Source organism: Periplaneta americana, chromosome 6 (genome assembly GCF_040183065.1).
Source record: "Periplaneta americana isolate PAMFEO1 chromosome 6, P.americana_PAMFEO1_priV1, whole genome shotgun sequence".
In the NCBI taxonomy this organism is placed as follows: domain Eukaryota; kingdom Metazoa; phylum Arthropoda; class Insecta; order Blattodea; family Blattidae; genus Periplaneta; species Periplaneta americana.
Genome location: NC_091122.1, coordinates 148,501,427 through 148,518,583, shown reverse-complemented (window position 1 = coordinate 148,518,583; position 17,157 = coordinate 148,501,427). Strand labels below are relative to the sequence as shown.

General features: G+C 35.6%; 2 protein-coding genes across 2 annotated transcripts in view; one reads left to right on the top strand and one right to left on the bottom strand.

Moving 5' to 3' along the window:
• Positions 1-17,157, bottom strand: part of LOC138702274 (serpin A9-like) — a 238,260-nt gene that overhangs the window by 166,769 nt on the left and 54,334 nt on the right. The window contains exon 3 of the mRNA XM_069829855.1: positions 5,050-5,127. Within this exon, the coding sequence (XP_069685956.1) occupies positions 5,050-5,127 (78 nt within the window). The remainder of the gene's footprint in view (positions 1-5,049; positions 5,128-17,157) is intronic.
• LOC138702295 (cuticle protein 19-like) lies at positions 14,385-16,882 on the top strand. The gene is made up of 3 exons (XM_069829880.1): positions 14,385-14,444; positions 16,343-16,420; positions 16,541-16,882. Exons 1-3 carry the CDS (start codon positions 14,430-14,432, stop codon positions 16,784-16,786), a joined length of 339 nt encoding a protein of 112 aa, XP_069685981.1. The 5' UTR covers positions 14,385-14,429; the 3' UTR covers positions 16,787-16,882.

The window sequence follows — 17,157 nt, the reverse complement described above, 5'->3', positions numbered from 1 at the left end:
TTGAAATCATTACAATATCCTCAATTTATTTTGAATAATAAAATAAAAATTTGTTTCAGAAATAATATGTTCGGCAATACGTATCGGTAAACAGTTTTCTTTCTTTCATGAAACTTAACAAATCTATTAATATTAAAGATTTTTATTAATTTGTCCTACAGAATAATATCTGTAATATTGACAATTAATATTTGAGGAGAAAAATTCGCTCCGGCGCCGGGGATCAAACCCGGGTTTTTGGTTCTACGTACCAAGCGCTCTGACCACTAAGCTACGCCGAATTCAATCCACAGCACCGGATCGAACTCTCCTCTTTCAATGTTTCCCTTAGATTACTGTGCTCTTAACTGCGGAATCCCGGCCAAATAAGTCACTCAGCTGAGTGCGCCCCTTGTATAATGGCAGTTCACTTGGACATAATACGTCAACATAATATATATGTCTAACTTGGGGCCAAAAGGGAAACATTGAAGTAGGAGACTTCGATCCGGTGTTGTGGATTGAATTCGGCGTAGCTTAGTGGTCAGAGCGCTTGGTACGTAGAACCAAAGACCCGGGTTCGATCCCCGGCGCGGGAGCGAATTTTTCTCCTCAAATATTAATTAACAAATCTTGGTTAAGGAGTCGACTGACAATCATTTATATTCAGTTTTAAGGATTGTAACTGCTAACGTAATATATCCTGATATAGAGAATGTTATATCTAAAATTAACATCATACGTCTTCAGTAGGTCAAGAGAGAAAAATGAATTCTTGTAATGTAAGAAAATGTGTTTTGACTTTATACTTGCATTGCAATTGTAATAGATGAGCAATGAAATGGAAAATTTGAAAATAATTACCTCTAAAGTTTCCAGTGTGTTTATGCACCAGTATTTGTTTCTTTCTTCCAATGCTTCGTGACGCAATGTAATTTAAGTACAGCACATTGTTTTTCTTAGAATAATATAGGCTACTATATATCATTTAACTAGTGTTCCCAGACATTCCGTAAAATACGGGATCGTTCCGTTTTTCGCTAATGTGTTCCGTTGTCCCGAGAAAAGTCTTCGGGACAGCTTTCCGTCCCGTATTTTAGAGTTCTAAACTGAGAAAAAAAACGGAAAAGTTACAATGTCTATTCTCTATTCGCATTGTATTCTTCATCTGACATAATTAGGAACATTAAATCCAGACATTTGAGATGGGCAGGGCATGTAGCACGTACAGGTGAATCCAGAAACGCATATAGTGTGTTAGTTGGGAGGCCGGAGGGAAAAAGACCTTTGGGGAGGCCGAGACGTAGATGGGAAGATAATATTAAAATGGATTTGAAGGAGGTGGGATATGATGGTAGAGACTGCATTAATCTTGCTCAGGATAGGGACCAATGGCGGGCTTATGTGAGGGCGGCAATAAACCTCCAGGTTCCTTAAAAGCCAGTAAGTAAGGAAGTATTCCATATTACAAATTACAAACAACGCACTTCATCACTGCAGATGACTGTAGATGGACTATTATGAAACAATATTATTGCGAGTTATTAATTTCTCAAGGCGAGTGATGGCAACACCAAATGTTTAGATGAAGTCTGGGTGGATATTTTTGAAAGTACTGAAGGAGAACTCATATGAAAATAAACGTAAAGAAAACTAAAGAAATGAGATTAAATAGTAAAAAGACAGATAAAGTTATAATAAATAATAATAATAACATTGACACTGTTCAGGTATTTAAATATTTGGGTAGTATAATTGACAAGGATGGTGGAGCCTTTGAGCATGTAAAGAACCGAATAAAAATGCAAATAGTGCATTTGTCTAGTTGTACCCAATATGGAAATCTTATATTATATCTAGATCTACAAAAATTAAAATCTTTAACAGTAATGTGAAATCAGTCTTATTATATGGCTGTAAGACATGGAAAACAAGTAAAATTATACAAAATAAACTGCAAACATTTGTTAATAGATGTGTACGAAGAATTTTAAAAATTAGTTGGCCAGATATAATCACAAACTCAGAACTATGGAAGATAACAAATCAGAAAGAAATCACAATAGAAATCAAAAGACGAAAGTGGAATTGGATAGGGCACACAATCAGGAAAGAAGATGGAGCAGTAGAAAGAATGGCTTTGGATTGGAACAAGTAGAACAAGAGGAAGGCCAAAAATACATGGAAGAGAACAGTTTTGGAGGAAATTGCTAGGGAGGGGAAAACATGGAGCGAAGTGAAGAAGTTGGCTACAAATAGGGTCCGATGGAGGCACTTTGTGAATGCCCTATGTTCCTCATGAGGAGATACAGGAGTTTGATTGATTGATTGATTGGAGACTCTCAAATTTGAAAAGGGTAGTGGAGTTCATTATGTGTATCCCTGGAACAAATGCGTATGTCGAAAGATTATTTTCTCGCATGAACGCTCTATGGACTGATGAGAAAAATAAATTGTCTGTAAAAACAGTAAAATCAATGCTTGTTGTAAAATCATTCTTTAGTGAGGACTGTGTTGCTTTTCATGACAAGATTCTTCAAAATAAACAATTGTTAAGGGAAATTCATTCTTCAGAGAAATATTGCAATGCCAAGGCGGATTGATTTATAAGAATATTGTCACGTGAGTAGAGTATTTTGTAGTTATTTCTGTAATAACTTAGTAAAAGCAATTTGGAGGCAATTTACATAAAGAAGCTTAAACTTAATGCAAATATGCTACCTAAGAATTTTGTTTACTTACTCTTATAATTAGTAAAGAGCTTGTGTAGTAAACTTTACTACACACTCGCTTTGAAAGATTGGCATATTTGATGGGTGCGCATATTGAACTTACTCAGTGATAACTGATAAGTGTCCCGTATTTTTTTCCTCCAATATGTCTGGGAACCCTACATTTAACGTGCAGTACTGTTAATTTATAAATTAAAGGTATAAAATCATAATTACTTATCGCAATTATTTCAATTTTCGAATTATGTTTGTGCCTTATTTACTTGTCTTCTATAGAAGTTATGTAAATCCATTACAATTTACTTATTACTGATTATTATTGTGCATGACGTATTTCAGACACTTCTAACTTACTTACTTACTTACAAATGGCTTTTAAGGAACCCGGAGGTTCATTGCCGCCCTCACATAAGCCTGCCATCGGTCCCTATCCTGTGCAAGATTAATCCAGTCCCTATCATCATATCCCACCTCCCTCAAATCCATTTTAATATTATCTTCCCATCTACGTCTCGGCCTCCCCAAAGGTCTTTTTCCTTCCGGTCTCCCAACTAACACTCTATATGCATTCCTGGATTCGCCCATACGTGCTACATGCCCTGCCCATCGCAAACGTCTGGATTTAATGTTCCTAATTATGTCAGGTGAAGAATACAATGCGTGTAGTTCTGCGTTGTGTAACATTCTCCATTCTCCTGTAACTTCATCTCTCTTAGCCCCAAATATTTTCCTAAGCACCTTATTCTCAAACACCCTTAACCTATGTTCCTCTCTCAGAGTGAGCGTCCAAGTTTCACAACCATAAAGAACAACCGGTAATATAACTGTTTTATAAATTCTAACTTTCAGTTTTTTGACAGCAGACTGGATGATAAAAGCTTCTCAACCTAATAATAACAGGAATTTCCCATATTTATTCTGCGTTTAATTTCCTCCCGAGTGTCATTTATATTTGTTACTGTTGCTCCAAGATATTCGAAGGATAAATCTCCAATTTTTATATTTCCATTTCGTACAATATTCTGGTCACGAGACATAATCATATACTTTGTCTTTTCGCGATTTACTTCCAAACCGATCGCTCTACTTGCTTCAAGTAAAATTTCCGTGTTTTCCCTAATCATTTGCGGATTTTCTCCTAACATATTCACGTCATCCGCATAGACAAGAAGCTGATGTAACCCGTTCAATTCCAAACCCTGCCTGTTATCCTGAACTTTCCTAATAGCATATTCTAAAGCGAAGTTAAAAAGTAAAGGTGATAAGACATTTCTAACAAATCGTATTATTTTTATGATTATAATATTTTCCCTACGAATATAATGTCTTACTGTAACATTATCTATATCCCCGTCTGAAAGCTGAATAGCCGTACAATATCATCATAGTCTATTATATACAGTCACGAAGCTTGAGTTGTGAGGATACTAGGAACAATAGACTGTGCCGGTACCATTTCGCATTGTCTGCAATGAGGCGATATTAACGATCCTAGTGGTTAGCAACTATCTATGGATGCATATTTACTACGTATTGAGCTTCGTGACTATGTACTAGACTGTGATAATACGCCGTCTTTTACAGCAGAGCACGACGCATAACAAATGTCTTTAAAATCATAAGTTTCCGTGCTAATTTCCTGACACCATTGCTTTAAAACATAAGAGAATAAAAAAGCATTCAATAAACTTCAATAAAATGTATATTTGAACACAATTCTCACGTTATATGCACATCTGACTTATTTAAATTATATTAGATAAATAAACGTTCCTTGAAAAATGCATTGTTGAATTTGTGTTCAAGTATAACAAGCTTTAAAGCTCTGGGCGAGCAGCGAGAGAGGCAGAGAAAACGACAGAAAGAAAAGAGTGAATGATCGTTGCGTCTATAATGATATGATCTGTGATTACACAGCAGACCGAGAACATCCGCACCGTGTGAAAATCGAACAATAAGACGATATTAAATTTTAAAGCATTATGCCTTTTAAAGTAAATGGTTTCATAATGAGCTTTGTTTTCGTATGCTATTTTAGAAACGCATGTTTAACTAAAAAGAAAAAAATAATCTAGACTCTGGTCAGACTAGCACATAAAATATCCTATATTTCAGGCTACAATCAATTTCTTGAATTTCTAAAGCTATGTCACTCTAAATATGCTATATTTAGCTAACAGTAAGATAGCTAAGTTGGTAACACTGGTGATTAATGCTTACGGCTCGAGAATAGCTACGTATTGACGCATATTTGCGATTATCCAGAAGTTTTGGCGCCATTATACAAAATTCTGTACATCTCTTCCAAATTGACACGATAATGGACATCGATACTTACGTAATGATGATCTTCTAGGTGTCCAGGAAAAGAGTTCACAACAGCAACCAGAGCTGCCACAACGATTAAATTTACAATCTAAACAACAGAAAAGAATGCATTCAAGTTACTGAATATGAATATTGTGGGTGTAGTTTTACATATTAGAGCTATTTTATTGGTTTTTTGTATATTTCTGTTCTGGTGATCCATTTCAACTGAATTTTAAAAGTAGGTAGTTCTCGTGTAATATTGGATTTTGTTTCACTTTAATCCTAGTCTAAATTTTAAAAATTTTCAGGAAACAAAATATGGACAAGAACAAAGGAAAACTAATCTTCTTTGTGATCTAATTGACAAATAATTCTGATATTGGCACAGATGCATTATAGGGGCCAATCTCCTTATTGGCCGAATGGTATGAATGCTACTATCGATATGTATTGTTGTTATAATCGACATAAAATATGTTGTCACTTCTAAATTAACAGTCAGTTTTATATTGTTGACTTGTAGCCTACTTCAAAATGGAAATGACGGCACTAATAGTAAAATATATTTTGTGCGAGATCGTGCGTATTTGCTTGGTTTCCGCACAAAACCAATCCGCGGAAAGTCTAAAATTCCACATTCAGTATTCCCAATCTAACACACATAACAATTTCCCTCTTCTTACCGCTTAAGTGACATATTGATTTTACTGCTTTAGGCTTTTAACATATTATTTTTAGAGACGTTCAATATAGTAATAATTATAAGTTGGAAACTTATTGTTTTTAAATATTTGCAAAAATTAAGCAAACTCTACAACTCCACTAAAGTTACTGCATTCGTGATGCAAGTAACATTAAGGAAGCCGTGAAAAAATCAACAAGATTCCAGACTCATCATAGACTGGGGGAAAAAAAAGACAGACGTATATCACGGCCTGCTGGAGTATAGCAAACACAGAAAACATTTTAAAGCAATAATGTTGAAGATAGATATTTTTGTTTTGCAAATCTGCCGTCATTGAACAGAAACCAAGATGGAGATTTCATTGCAACTAATTAGAAATTCCTCTTTCAGGTATGTAATAAACGATCTTCGCACAAAATAATATACGATGCACGAGCGGTAGGTTTGTTTTCATGTTCTCGGAAATTAAAAAAGCTCAACTACGTTTCGCTTTTTCAATCTTTTCCTCGAACATGAAAACGTCAACATATCGCTCTTGTAACGCATATGACTATTGTGCGAGATCGTGCGTATTTGCTTGGTTTCCGCACACAACCAATCCGCGGAAAGTCTAAAATTCCACATTCAGTATTCGCAACCTAACACACATAACAATTTCCCTCTTCTTACCGCTTAAGTGACATATTGATTTTACTGCTTTAGGCTTTTAACATATTATTTTTAGAGACGTTCAATATAGCAATAATTATAAGTGGGAAACTTACCACTGCAATTTCACCGAAATTACACTGTTAATTATTGTTTTTAAATATTTGCAAAAATTAAGTAAACTATACAACTCCACTAAAGTTACTGCATTCGTGATGCAAGTAACATTAAGGAAGCCGTGAAAAAATCAACAAGATTCCAGACTCATCATAGACTGGGGGGAAAAAAAGACAGACGTATATCACGGCCTGCTGGAGTATAGTAAACACAGAAAACATTTTAAAGCAACAATGTTGAAGATAGATATTTTTGTTTTGCAAATCTGCCGTCATTGAACAGAAACCAAGATGGAGATTTCATTGCAACTAATTAGAAATTCCTCTTTCAGGTATGTAATAAACGATCTTCGCACAAAATAATGTACGATACACGAGCGGTATGTTTTCTTTCAATTCTCGGAAATTAAAAAAGCTCAACTATGTTTCGCTTTTTCAAACTTTTCCTCGAACATGAAAACTTCAACATACCGCTCTTGTAACGCATATTACTTTTCCGTGGACCAAAAATATAACATCAGTAGTAACAAACTGTTTAAAATTTTTATTTAATTTTTTAATTTGATAGCATTTAATGCTTATCATACCTGGGACCAGATGGGCGGACTTCTTCAAGAGCCTAGCTGGACCCCTGTGGTCCAGAACAGCCAAGAACCGAGAAGAATGGAGATCGCTACAGTTTGCCAGTATCGAGTGAGAGTGCAAGTGTACACACACAAACGACGAACAAAACTTATATAGAACAGAATCTACCGTCATGCGGATTAGCTCACCGCATGATCTCTAAAGAGCTCCCCTTTTAGGAGGCCATAGCCCTTCACGGGAAATCCAAAGGCTATTTCATTCATTCATTCATTCAATGCTTATCGCATATCGAATGCTAAAAACGCTAATCGAACCATTACTTCCGCTGACCTTTTTTGCGTATAATGTGTGATGAGTGGCCCCTATAATGCATCTGTGCCCCGATATCAGCTGCGTTGATTATCTATCGTCCGAATGAAATTAAGGTGATAATTCCATCGAAATGAGCTCAGGGTCTAGCGCTGAATGTTACCCAGCATTTTCTCTTAGTGGGTTGAGGGAAATCCCCGGAAAAACTTCAACCAGGTAACTTGTCCCAGCCTGGATTTGAATCCGAGCCCTCTCGTTTCGCGGTTAGACATGCTACGGTGGACCTATTAGTATAAAAAAGAATAAGATATTTTTCTTACCGTAAGGACCTGCATTTTCACTGTTTTGTACGTCTGTTTGATTTAACAAGTTGCTTCTGGTGTGATATCTCGGAGAAGTTGGTTTTTATAGAATCTCTCTCGAAGCAATTATGCAATAAACTTGCTGGCTTAGTATTTTTATGAAGGCTTCGTGACCACAAGAGTGGAACTCATCTAATAGTGACTTCTTCGAATACTTTCATTTCCACTGATGCTGTTTACTACTCTTACGTCCGAATATTTATTTCCACAACTTTCACATTAATCATCTCTGATGAAAAAGAATGTCACGCAGTTATGAATGAAAATTGTTTTAAAATATTGACATTTCGATATTAATAATAATAGTAATAATAATAATAATAATAATAATAATAATAATAATGGCTTTATTCTCCCACATCACACAAGAGTTTAATGTCTGATTAGCGTTGCGATATTTCATGATCAAATGAAAGTGAGAAATCGAATAATTTTACAAAATACACACGCGGCACATATTAAATATTAATTATTCCGTAAGGTACACATTTTTTCTTACTCAAATTTTATTTCATGTAATTCCTAAATGAAAATTAACATGGGACATAACATTTAGTTTTTATTTACATAAACAATGATGCACAATAGGGCCAACACAAAAAATTATTTTATTACACAATCCACGCTATATTCACATAAGTTTGAAGTGATTTATTAAAGAATAATATATTGAAGACTAATTTATAAACATATTACAAAAATGAATTTTCCTTATACCAAAAACGGATAGCCTACTCCCTGGAACAAATGATGTATTTTAATTATTTCGGTACAATAGCAATTAAGAAACATGTTCTAGGAATTATTCTTGCACCAAAATGTATGTTCCCTAGACGAAAATGACCTATCTTAATTGTTTAAATACAATATCAAATAAGAATCATGTTAAACGAATTATACTTACAACAAAAAACGGATGCTCCCGGTACAAAATTATATTTTAATTATCTGGGTACAATAGCAATTCAAAAACATGTCCTAGGAATTATTCTTGCACAAAAATGTATGTTCCCTAAACGAAAATGATCTATCTTAATTGTTTAAATACAGTATCAAATAAGAAACATGTTAAACGAATTATACTTGCACCAAAAACTGATGCTCCCAGTACAAAATGATGATATTTTAATTATATAGGTACAAAAACAATTAAGAAACATGTTCTAGGAATTAAATACAATAAGCATACAGTATCAAATAAGAAACATGTTAAACGAATTATACTTGCACCAAAAACGGATGCTCCCGGTACAAAATGATGATATTTTAATTATCTGAGTACAATAGCAGTTAAGAAACATGTTCTAGGAATTATTCTTGAACCAAAATGTATGTTCCCTAGACGAAAATGACCGTATCGTAATTGTTTAAATACAATATCAAATAAGAATCATGTTAAACGGATTACACTTGCCCCAAAAACGGATGCTCCCGGTACAAAATGACGATATTTTAATTATCTGGGTACAATAGCAATTAAGAAACATGTTCTAGGAATTATTCTTGCACCAAAATGTATGTTCCCTAGACGAAAATGACCGTATCGTAATTGTTTAAATACAATATCAAATAAGAATCATGTTAAACGAAATACACTTGCACCAAAAACGGATGCTCCCGGTACAAAATGATGTTATTTTAATTATCTGGGTACAATAGCGATCAAGAAACATGTCCTAGAAATTATTCTTGCACAAAAATGTATGTTCCCTAGACGACAATGACCGTATCTTAATTGTTTAAATACAATATCAAATAAGAAACATGTTAAACGAATTACACTTGCACTAAAAGCGGACTCTCTCGCGAAAAATGATATTTTAATTATCGGAGTATAATAGCAACTAATAAACAAATGTTATAGGAATTATTCTTGCATCAAAATTCACGTTCCCTAGACGAGAATGCTCATATTTTAATTATTTAAATACAATATCAAATAAGAAACATGTTAAACGAATTACACTTGCACCAAAAATGAATGCTCCCTGGACAAAACGATTTTATTTTAATGACTTCATTACTTCATATATATCTGGTATTTTATAATGTGGACAAATATATTATGTTACGGAATACTAAGCGATGTGATTGTGGGACCTTATCTTTCTATGAAAATGTGAACCAGATATCAGTACACACTTGGCGAATTATTGGACAGCATTGTAATAGATTTTCTATATGATTTACCACTGAACAAACACATGAGAATGTGGTTTCAGCTAGATGGGGTCACAACACATCACGCTATGACAGTTCATGAGAAATTAAATAACATTAAGTGTTCAATGGACGAGGACCACCTGTCATAACCTCCACGATCACCAGACCTCACACCTGTAGGTTTTTTTTCTATGGAAATATGTGAAGCATCATGTTTTTCATACAGAGCCAGCATCTTATACATGGATTGAAAGAAAGGACTACGTATGTTATCCAGCATATTCCAGATTACCTGAGTGTAATGCAATGTAACTTCTAATCTAAGAATGTAATAATGTTGTGCCTACAGCATTTCGTTCCAAAATGTGTTTACTAAGACATTTATTCCAAGGAAATAACTTGTTATGCCTACATTTTGATGGAACAGCTATAGGCCTACTATGCGACTTATTAACTGCTACTTTCTGTCAAGACATGTCGAAATAATTCATTTCGTCCTTTAGATCAAGTATAAAATTGATATAGGAGATGCAAATAGTGAAGCACAATATTACAATATGCATTAATTGTAAATTACTTAAAATTCTGTGTACAGATCTAGAAACAAAATTTGGGCTACCTGAATTTTCCAAGTTCCAGTTATAACTCATACCGCGCATGTCCAGTGCTCGTAAGCAGTATGTTATAACTGGAACTCTGGAAATTCAGGCAGCTCAAATTTTGTTTCTAGGTCTGTACAATATATTTACATCATTATATACTAGACCGTCCCGCGTCGTGGTCTAAGGCACCTGTCTAGGACTCGCGTTACGGAATGCGCGCTGGTTCGACTCCTCATGGGGGAAGAAATTTTCTCATGCAATTTCGGCCAGTGTATGGGACCGGTGCCCACCCTGCATCGTGATGCACTTAGGGAGCTACGATAGGTAGCGAAATCCGGTTACGTAAACCAGCTATAACGGCTGGGGGGGCTCATCGTGCTAACCACACGATACCTCCATTCTGGTTGGATGATCGTCCACCTCTGCTTCGGCATGTGGCCGTGAGGCCAGCAGCCGGCTGGTCATTCTTGGCCCTTCGTGGGCTGTAGCGCCATGGATTATTATACTAGGCCATTACAATAACTGAGAGGTTGGCTGGAAGAAGGGCGTAATTCGAATTACGGCGTTTATCCGAAAAATGGCTGTATGCGTTCTTTGGCAGTGTTTCTACCAACCACCAAAATATTATGCCTCTAGTTCCAATAGATTGCAATAGAGAGATATTATTGAATTGCGTCCGTCTTCCAACTCACTGCTGTGATTCGAAGAGCGGCGAAGGTACAGTAACTGCAAGGGTGTTCGCGTTGTCTGACGAATATAACATTTCTGATGTTGAAAGAATCAGTGAAAATGAATGGAAACGGAAAGGTAGAAAACGGAAACAGTTTAACAAACTATGAAAGAATAATCTAGCAAGCGACAACGAAATTACGGCAAAGCTTACACAAGTAGGTCAGGAAAAATGGTGAAAGAAATACAGTATTGCTCTTTATTTTTGTCAATGGAGAATGACTATAAGGTACTAATAATATAGGCGTATGCAGTGCTAAAAAATGTTAGATCCAGGCTAGCAGTCAGTCATTTAGGAACGACCATATTTCTGACAGGTTAGCAGCAAAACATTTAAGCCAGTTGCTGCCAGAAGAAATATAAGATGTCTACAGAGGAACAAGCCATTTTCCACCGAGGATTTTGGGAAACTGGAATCAAAAACCAACAGGATACATTTCTTATGGGATATTTGGAGAGGAGGACCATTAAGCAACGTCAAACAACTGTAAAACCACAGCACAGAGAATGTTCTTGGGTATACAGTATCTTGACTGAGAAGAATTTTTATGCAAGTCCTTTATTCTGTCATTGTTCGCAATATCTAAGAAACGACTGATGACTGTACAAACTATAGTGAAACTAGGTGATACTATAATGACAGATATGAGAGGCAAACACTCCAATAGGCCTCACGAGATTCTATATATTATTTATGTTAGGTTATTAGATCACTTAAAGTGGTATAGCGTTTGTAAGCCCATATTCTAGGTACTTTCAGTTCAAATAATAACGTGAAATAAGTGGGATTAATTATGTTTAATGTTCTGATAAAAATTTAGCAAACGAACATATTATATATATACAGGATGTTTCCGGGCTAGTGTTACAAACTTTCAGGGATGATGGCGAAGGGCACATGTATCAATTTGAGATAAGGAACCATGGTCCGGAAATGACTGAGTCGAAAGTTATAAGCAAAAATAGTTGTGTGGAAATGGAATTGTAATTTCGCACCACGTGCCCTCCTTCCCTTAACCTTTGGAACAGTCGTGAAAAGATGGTATGGGCCGGATGTCTCCTACGTGGGTACTTGTACCGATACAATCTTTGAGCTTGTCTACTGTTCCCATTGGCTCATCCGTATTCGAAAATCAGGTCTGTTTATTCCGCTCTCGTGTACTCCATTTCACTAGGACTGATCGACTGGACACTGCAACTTGTACACATACACTGCTGTCTACAGACGTGCATATCAGGACCGACCTCGTCCGTTATACATTACGCTATCTGCATTGCTTTAGTGTAGTTTCCTGTCCCCCATCCCTCAGACAGCGCGCTGAACGGAATACTGTAAGTAGACAACGTAAACAACGTCAGATGAATACAGTATGTGCAAGATGTACAGATAAATACCAGTACACATAAATAAGGTGTACAGAGGAATAACATTATTTCATTTCCACACAACTATTTTTGCTTGTAACTTTCGACTCAGTCATTTCCGGACCAGGATTCTTAATCTTAAATTGATACATGTGCCCTTCCCCATCATCCCCGAAAGTTTGTAACACTAGCCCGGAAACACCCTGTATATATTTTTTGTAGAACATACATTGTATGTATCTTCATTATTGTAGTACAGACCTATATCCAGGCTTTCCTATAGAAATATAGAAAAGTTAACAATATTGCAGTATTTTCAACCCTCTTCTATGGAAGAAAGGCGTAATTAAAAAAATTGAAAGCTTCGTTCTCGTACAATATTTAAACATTAACCATGGAACTCACTGTAATCACAAGAGAACGTATTACCCTACAATACTGGGTGTTCAGTTCAAAATGTGTCATGACTCGCTGTATGCCGTCATGTGGCTAGTCGATGAGCCTAGAGAATTCAATCTTCCTACACTTCCGCAGAGGTGATGCCTAGCAGTACGGCGTTCATTCTGAAGAGTATTTACCGATACGTACGGTGACGCCGGTAGTGGCAGGAATGTGAACTGTTTCGAAACATGTACTGAGATAGTTTTTTTCTTACTGTCGAGATATGGGGAGAAGGTTATATTTGTTGACATTAATTTCGACGGTCAACATGGACACGGAGCATTTGATTTGTGTTGTGGAATGTTGCCGTACGCAACCGATGATAACAAATACTCTGCGTACGACTTGCCCGCGCAAAACACAGTTCGAAAGAGGTTATGGTAGCACATAGACCGTACAGGCCGCCATCTGTTGCTACGACGTTCAAGTTATACCGTACACATTCTCAAGTTCGGATTGAATGCCTTGATTAATAGGCAACTTCTCTGACATAAAAACTGAAACTCGCTTCAAATCGCTGACTCATCAACAGTGACGTCATGACACTTTGAAATGAACACCCAGTATACTGTATATGAATAGTGTCATATTCCAGCAAGAGATGCGGGGTACAGATAGTTTTTTTCTGATTTACGCCCTTCTTCCAGCTAACCCGTCAATTGTACATTAATTAAGCGCCTATATTATAGTAACTTATCGGCATAAATTTACATCACTAGGTATATAATAGGTCATTACTCTATTTTTCAACATAGCGTGAAAACCAATCATAATCAGCTCCACGGCTGCTGGTATGAAACATGGCTTCAATTACAGCTTAAAATTATACAATTTATTTCTTCTATTACATTTAATATGTATTTTTGTGGTTTTCTTATTGTAATAATAAATGTATATTTAAATTTTAATGTTAATAAAACAATAAAGAAATGAAGAATATAATGCATAATATATTTAAGGAAGACAAGAGTAGTTTATTTATTTTTCCAGAAAATCTTCTATTAAGCAATTTACTAATCGGGTATCTTTCAATTTGCGTTTAAATGTATTTTCGGAATTTATACATGTTATAGCCTATTTTCTGGTAGTTTGTTGAAATATTTGCATCCTGTTATTGATGGCAAGTAAAACCTTGTCCATTTTAACCAACTCTAAATTAGTCCGCGGTTTATTACTGCAAATAGGTGTACATGCTGACATTGTTGTGTAATTCTCTCTTTTATGGCAGCAAGGAATTTCAACATAACGCCCGTCTCATGCATTTCTGGATTCCTTGAAAGAATCGTGTGACGTAACAACGATGTTCCGGATAAATTTAGAGGTATAAAAGATACAACTGGCGCACAATACATCACCATTCAAAGCTTACACACGCTTTCATCACCTTCCTGGAAGCAGACAAAATGCATAACCTCGCCGTAAGTAGAGTATCGCTTGCAACCTCAAAGGAAAACATTGTATCTTCTGGATAATTTCATAATAGATTTGCATTGTATCTTCTGTTTAGAATCTTCGGCATTAGAAAACTGTAGTTCCATGTTACTCTTAACCGACTTTTCGAAAAAAGAATGAAAACTTTATTGTCCTTATCTAAGTCTTAACTATAGAAAAAGTATAACGAAGAGAGTTAATTTTATTTAAATAAGGTTTTGAAATTTTTATTCTGTTCCAACATGATGAGAGAACATTGGATTTTTCTACCATATAATTAGACGCAGAAACTATAAAACGTTTGGAATCTAGTTTGTATGGGCTGCAAAGGGGAAGACATGGAAAATTAAACCTATCTGTTCCTAAAAACAACTTTTAGCAATAATTCTCTTTTTCCTGTTTTCCATAACGAGAAATCCGATACGTAACACCTGAACGTTGGGTATTATTGCACAAATGAAAAAGTACAAATTTAATAGTCAAACATCTCGCATCTACTTATTCATTTTTCATTTGTTCTTTCGTGTGATTTGTTCTTTACGTCGTTCATTTATCTACATTTATTTACCCACTCATTCGTCCCTTTATCCATAGTCGTTCATTTGTCCATGCAGTCTATCATTAATCCATTCATTCACTTATCTATCCATGCAGTGTATCATTTATACATTCATTCACTTATTTACTCATTCAGTCGTTTATTTGTCCATTAAGTATATCATTAATGCATTCAATCACTTATGTATCCATGCAGTCTATCATTTACACATGCATTCACTTATTTACTCATTCAATCGTTTATTTGTCAATGCAGTCTATCATTAATCCATTCACTTATCTATCCATGCAGTCTATCATTTACACATGCATTCACTTATTTACCCATTCAATCGTTTATTTGTCAATGCAGTCTATTATTAATCCATTCACTTATTTATTCATGCAGTCTATCATTTATACATTCATTCACTTAGTTGCCCATTCAGTCGTTCATTTGTCCATGCAGTCTATCATTTATCCATTCATTCACTTATTTGTGCGTTCAGTCGTTCATTTGTCCATGCAGTCTATCATTTATCCATTTATTCACTTATTTGCCCATTCAGTCATTTATTGTCCTTTCAATTTGCTAATTTAATCGCTCATTTATTCGCTCAGTCGTTGATCATATCCAAATTCAAGACCAAATCAACGAACAGCTCATGAAAGGTCAAGGGCGACCAGCACACTGGCCTCACGTCCACATGCCTCAGGAGAGATGGGTGATCATTCAATCAGTACGGGAGTAATGTGTGGTCAAGACGATGATCCCTCAGCCGTTACAGCTGTTTCTCGAAACCGAATTTCGCTACCTACCACAATTCCCTAAATTCGTCACTATTCTGGGTGCACACAAGTCCCATACACTAGCCAAAATTTCGACGAGAAATTTCTTTCCCTATGAGTGCACAATCCATAAAGCGAGTTCAGGCATGATACCTTAAATCACAACGAAATGACGTGGGACTAAAATTGAAGATGCTGTTTCGTAATTGTTACAGAGACAAAAGTAATCAAGAAAAACCTATTAATATAAGTCATTTAAACCTAAAGATCACAAATATTGATTCAGAACACTTTCAAAATAATTAATAAAATTAGAATAATTAATGTACAGATCCAGAAACAAAATTTGGGCTACCTGAATTTTCCGCATAATATAAGGTTTTTTTCTTCTACAGAAATTCGGGCACTTCTTAAGTGATGGGGTCATCTAATAGTTCGACTTAGAGATACGTCAGAAAATTGAATAATTGCATAACACAAGTTTCCAATAAATTAGCCTATTACAGTAAAGTGTTTAAATTTTACATTTGACTCAATCTAGTAAACTGTTTTCTTCCAGATAATAAGTCTATTTGCTGCAATGATCCTTGTTTCTACAAGTGCACTTCCCAGTCATGAGGAAGATGATCACCATTACGTGAGTTATATAGCTACTTAGAATACAATACCGAAAATTATCGTCCTTATGATAATAGGATACACATTTAAAATGAATTTAAACAATACGTATAAAAGTCACTATTAATGTTATTTATAGGAAGATCCCAAATACCAGTTCGAATATGCCGTGCATGACCCACATACCGGTGACGTCAAGGAACAGTGGGAGTCCAGGGATGGAGACGCAGTGAAGGGATCTTACAGTCTGAAGGAAGCTGATGGAGGAACCCGCACCGTGGAGTACCACGCCGACAAAGACAACGGCTTCATCGCCGTCGTCAAGAAAGCTGGAGGACACTCCAAACCTGAGATCACTCACCATGGATCTAAGGCTCATTACTAATTCAACAAGGGAGCCGAATATTAAGTTTGTGATATTTATTGTAGTCTTGATACGCTTTACTAAATGTAAGTGAATGGGACATATTAAACAGTGTGTTAAAATTGTTACACATAAGCTCTATTCTCAGAAAATCCTTAGACATTTGAACAAGTTCCTTATTTCAGTCCCATTTTCCTGTTTTCCTCTTATTCTATAAAATCTCTGCAGCGGTACAATCATTTAAGTGGGAGTACGGGTAAAAAGTTTCGTAATTTTCAATCAAAAATAGCATTTTTATATTTTTTGGGGGTGTGAAAAATTAATCAGCAATCTCTCATTTAAATTTTGAGCAAATTTTATTGCTCTGCGGCACTTGGAAGCATTAAAGTTAC

Excerpts from the sequence above, each read along its gene's own strand:
- LOC138702295 (XM_069829880.1), top strand. Across the intron at positions 16,421-16,540 it reads AGGAAGATGATCACCATTAC|GAAGATCCCAAATACCAGTT; the intron begins GTGAGTTATATA and ends TGTTATTTATAG.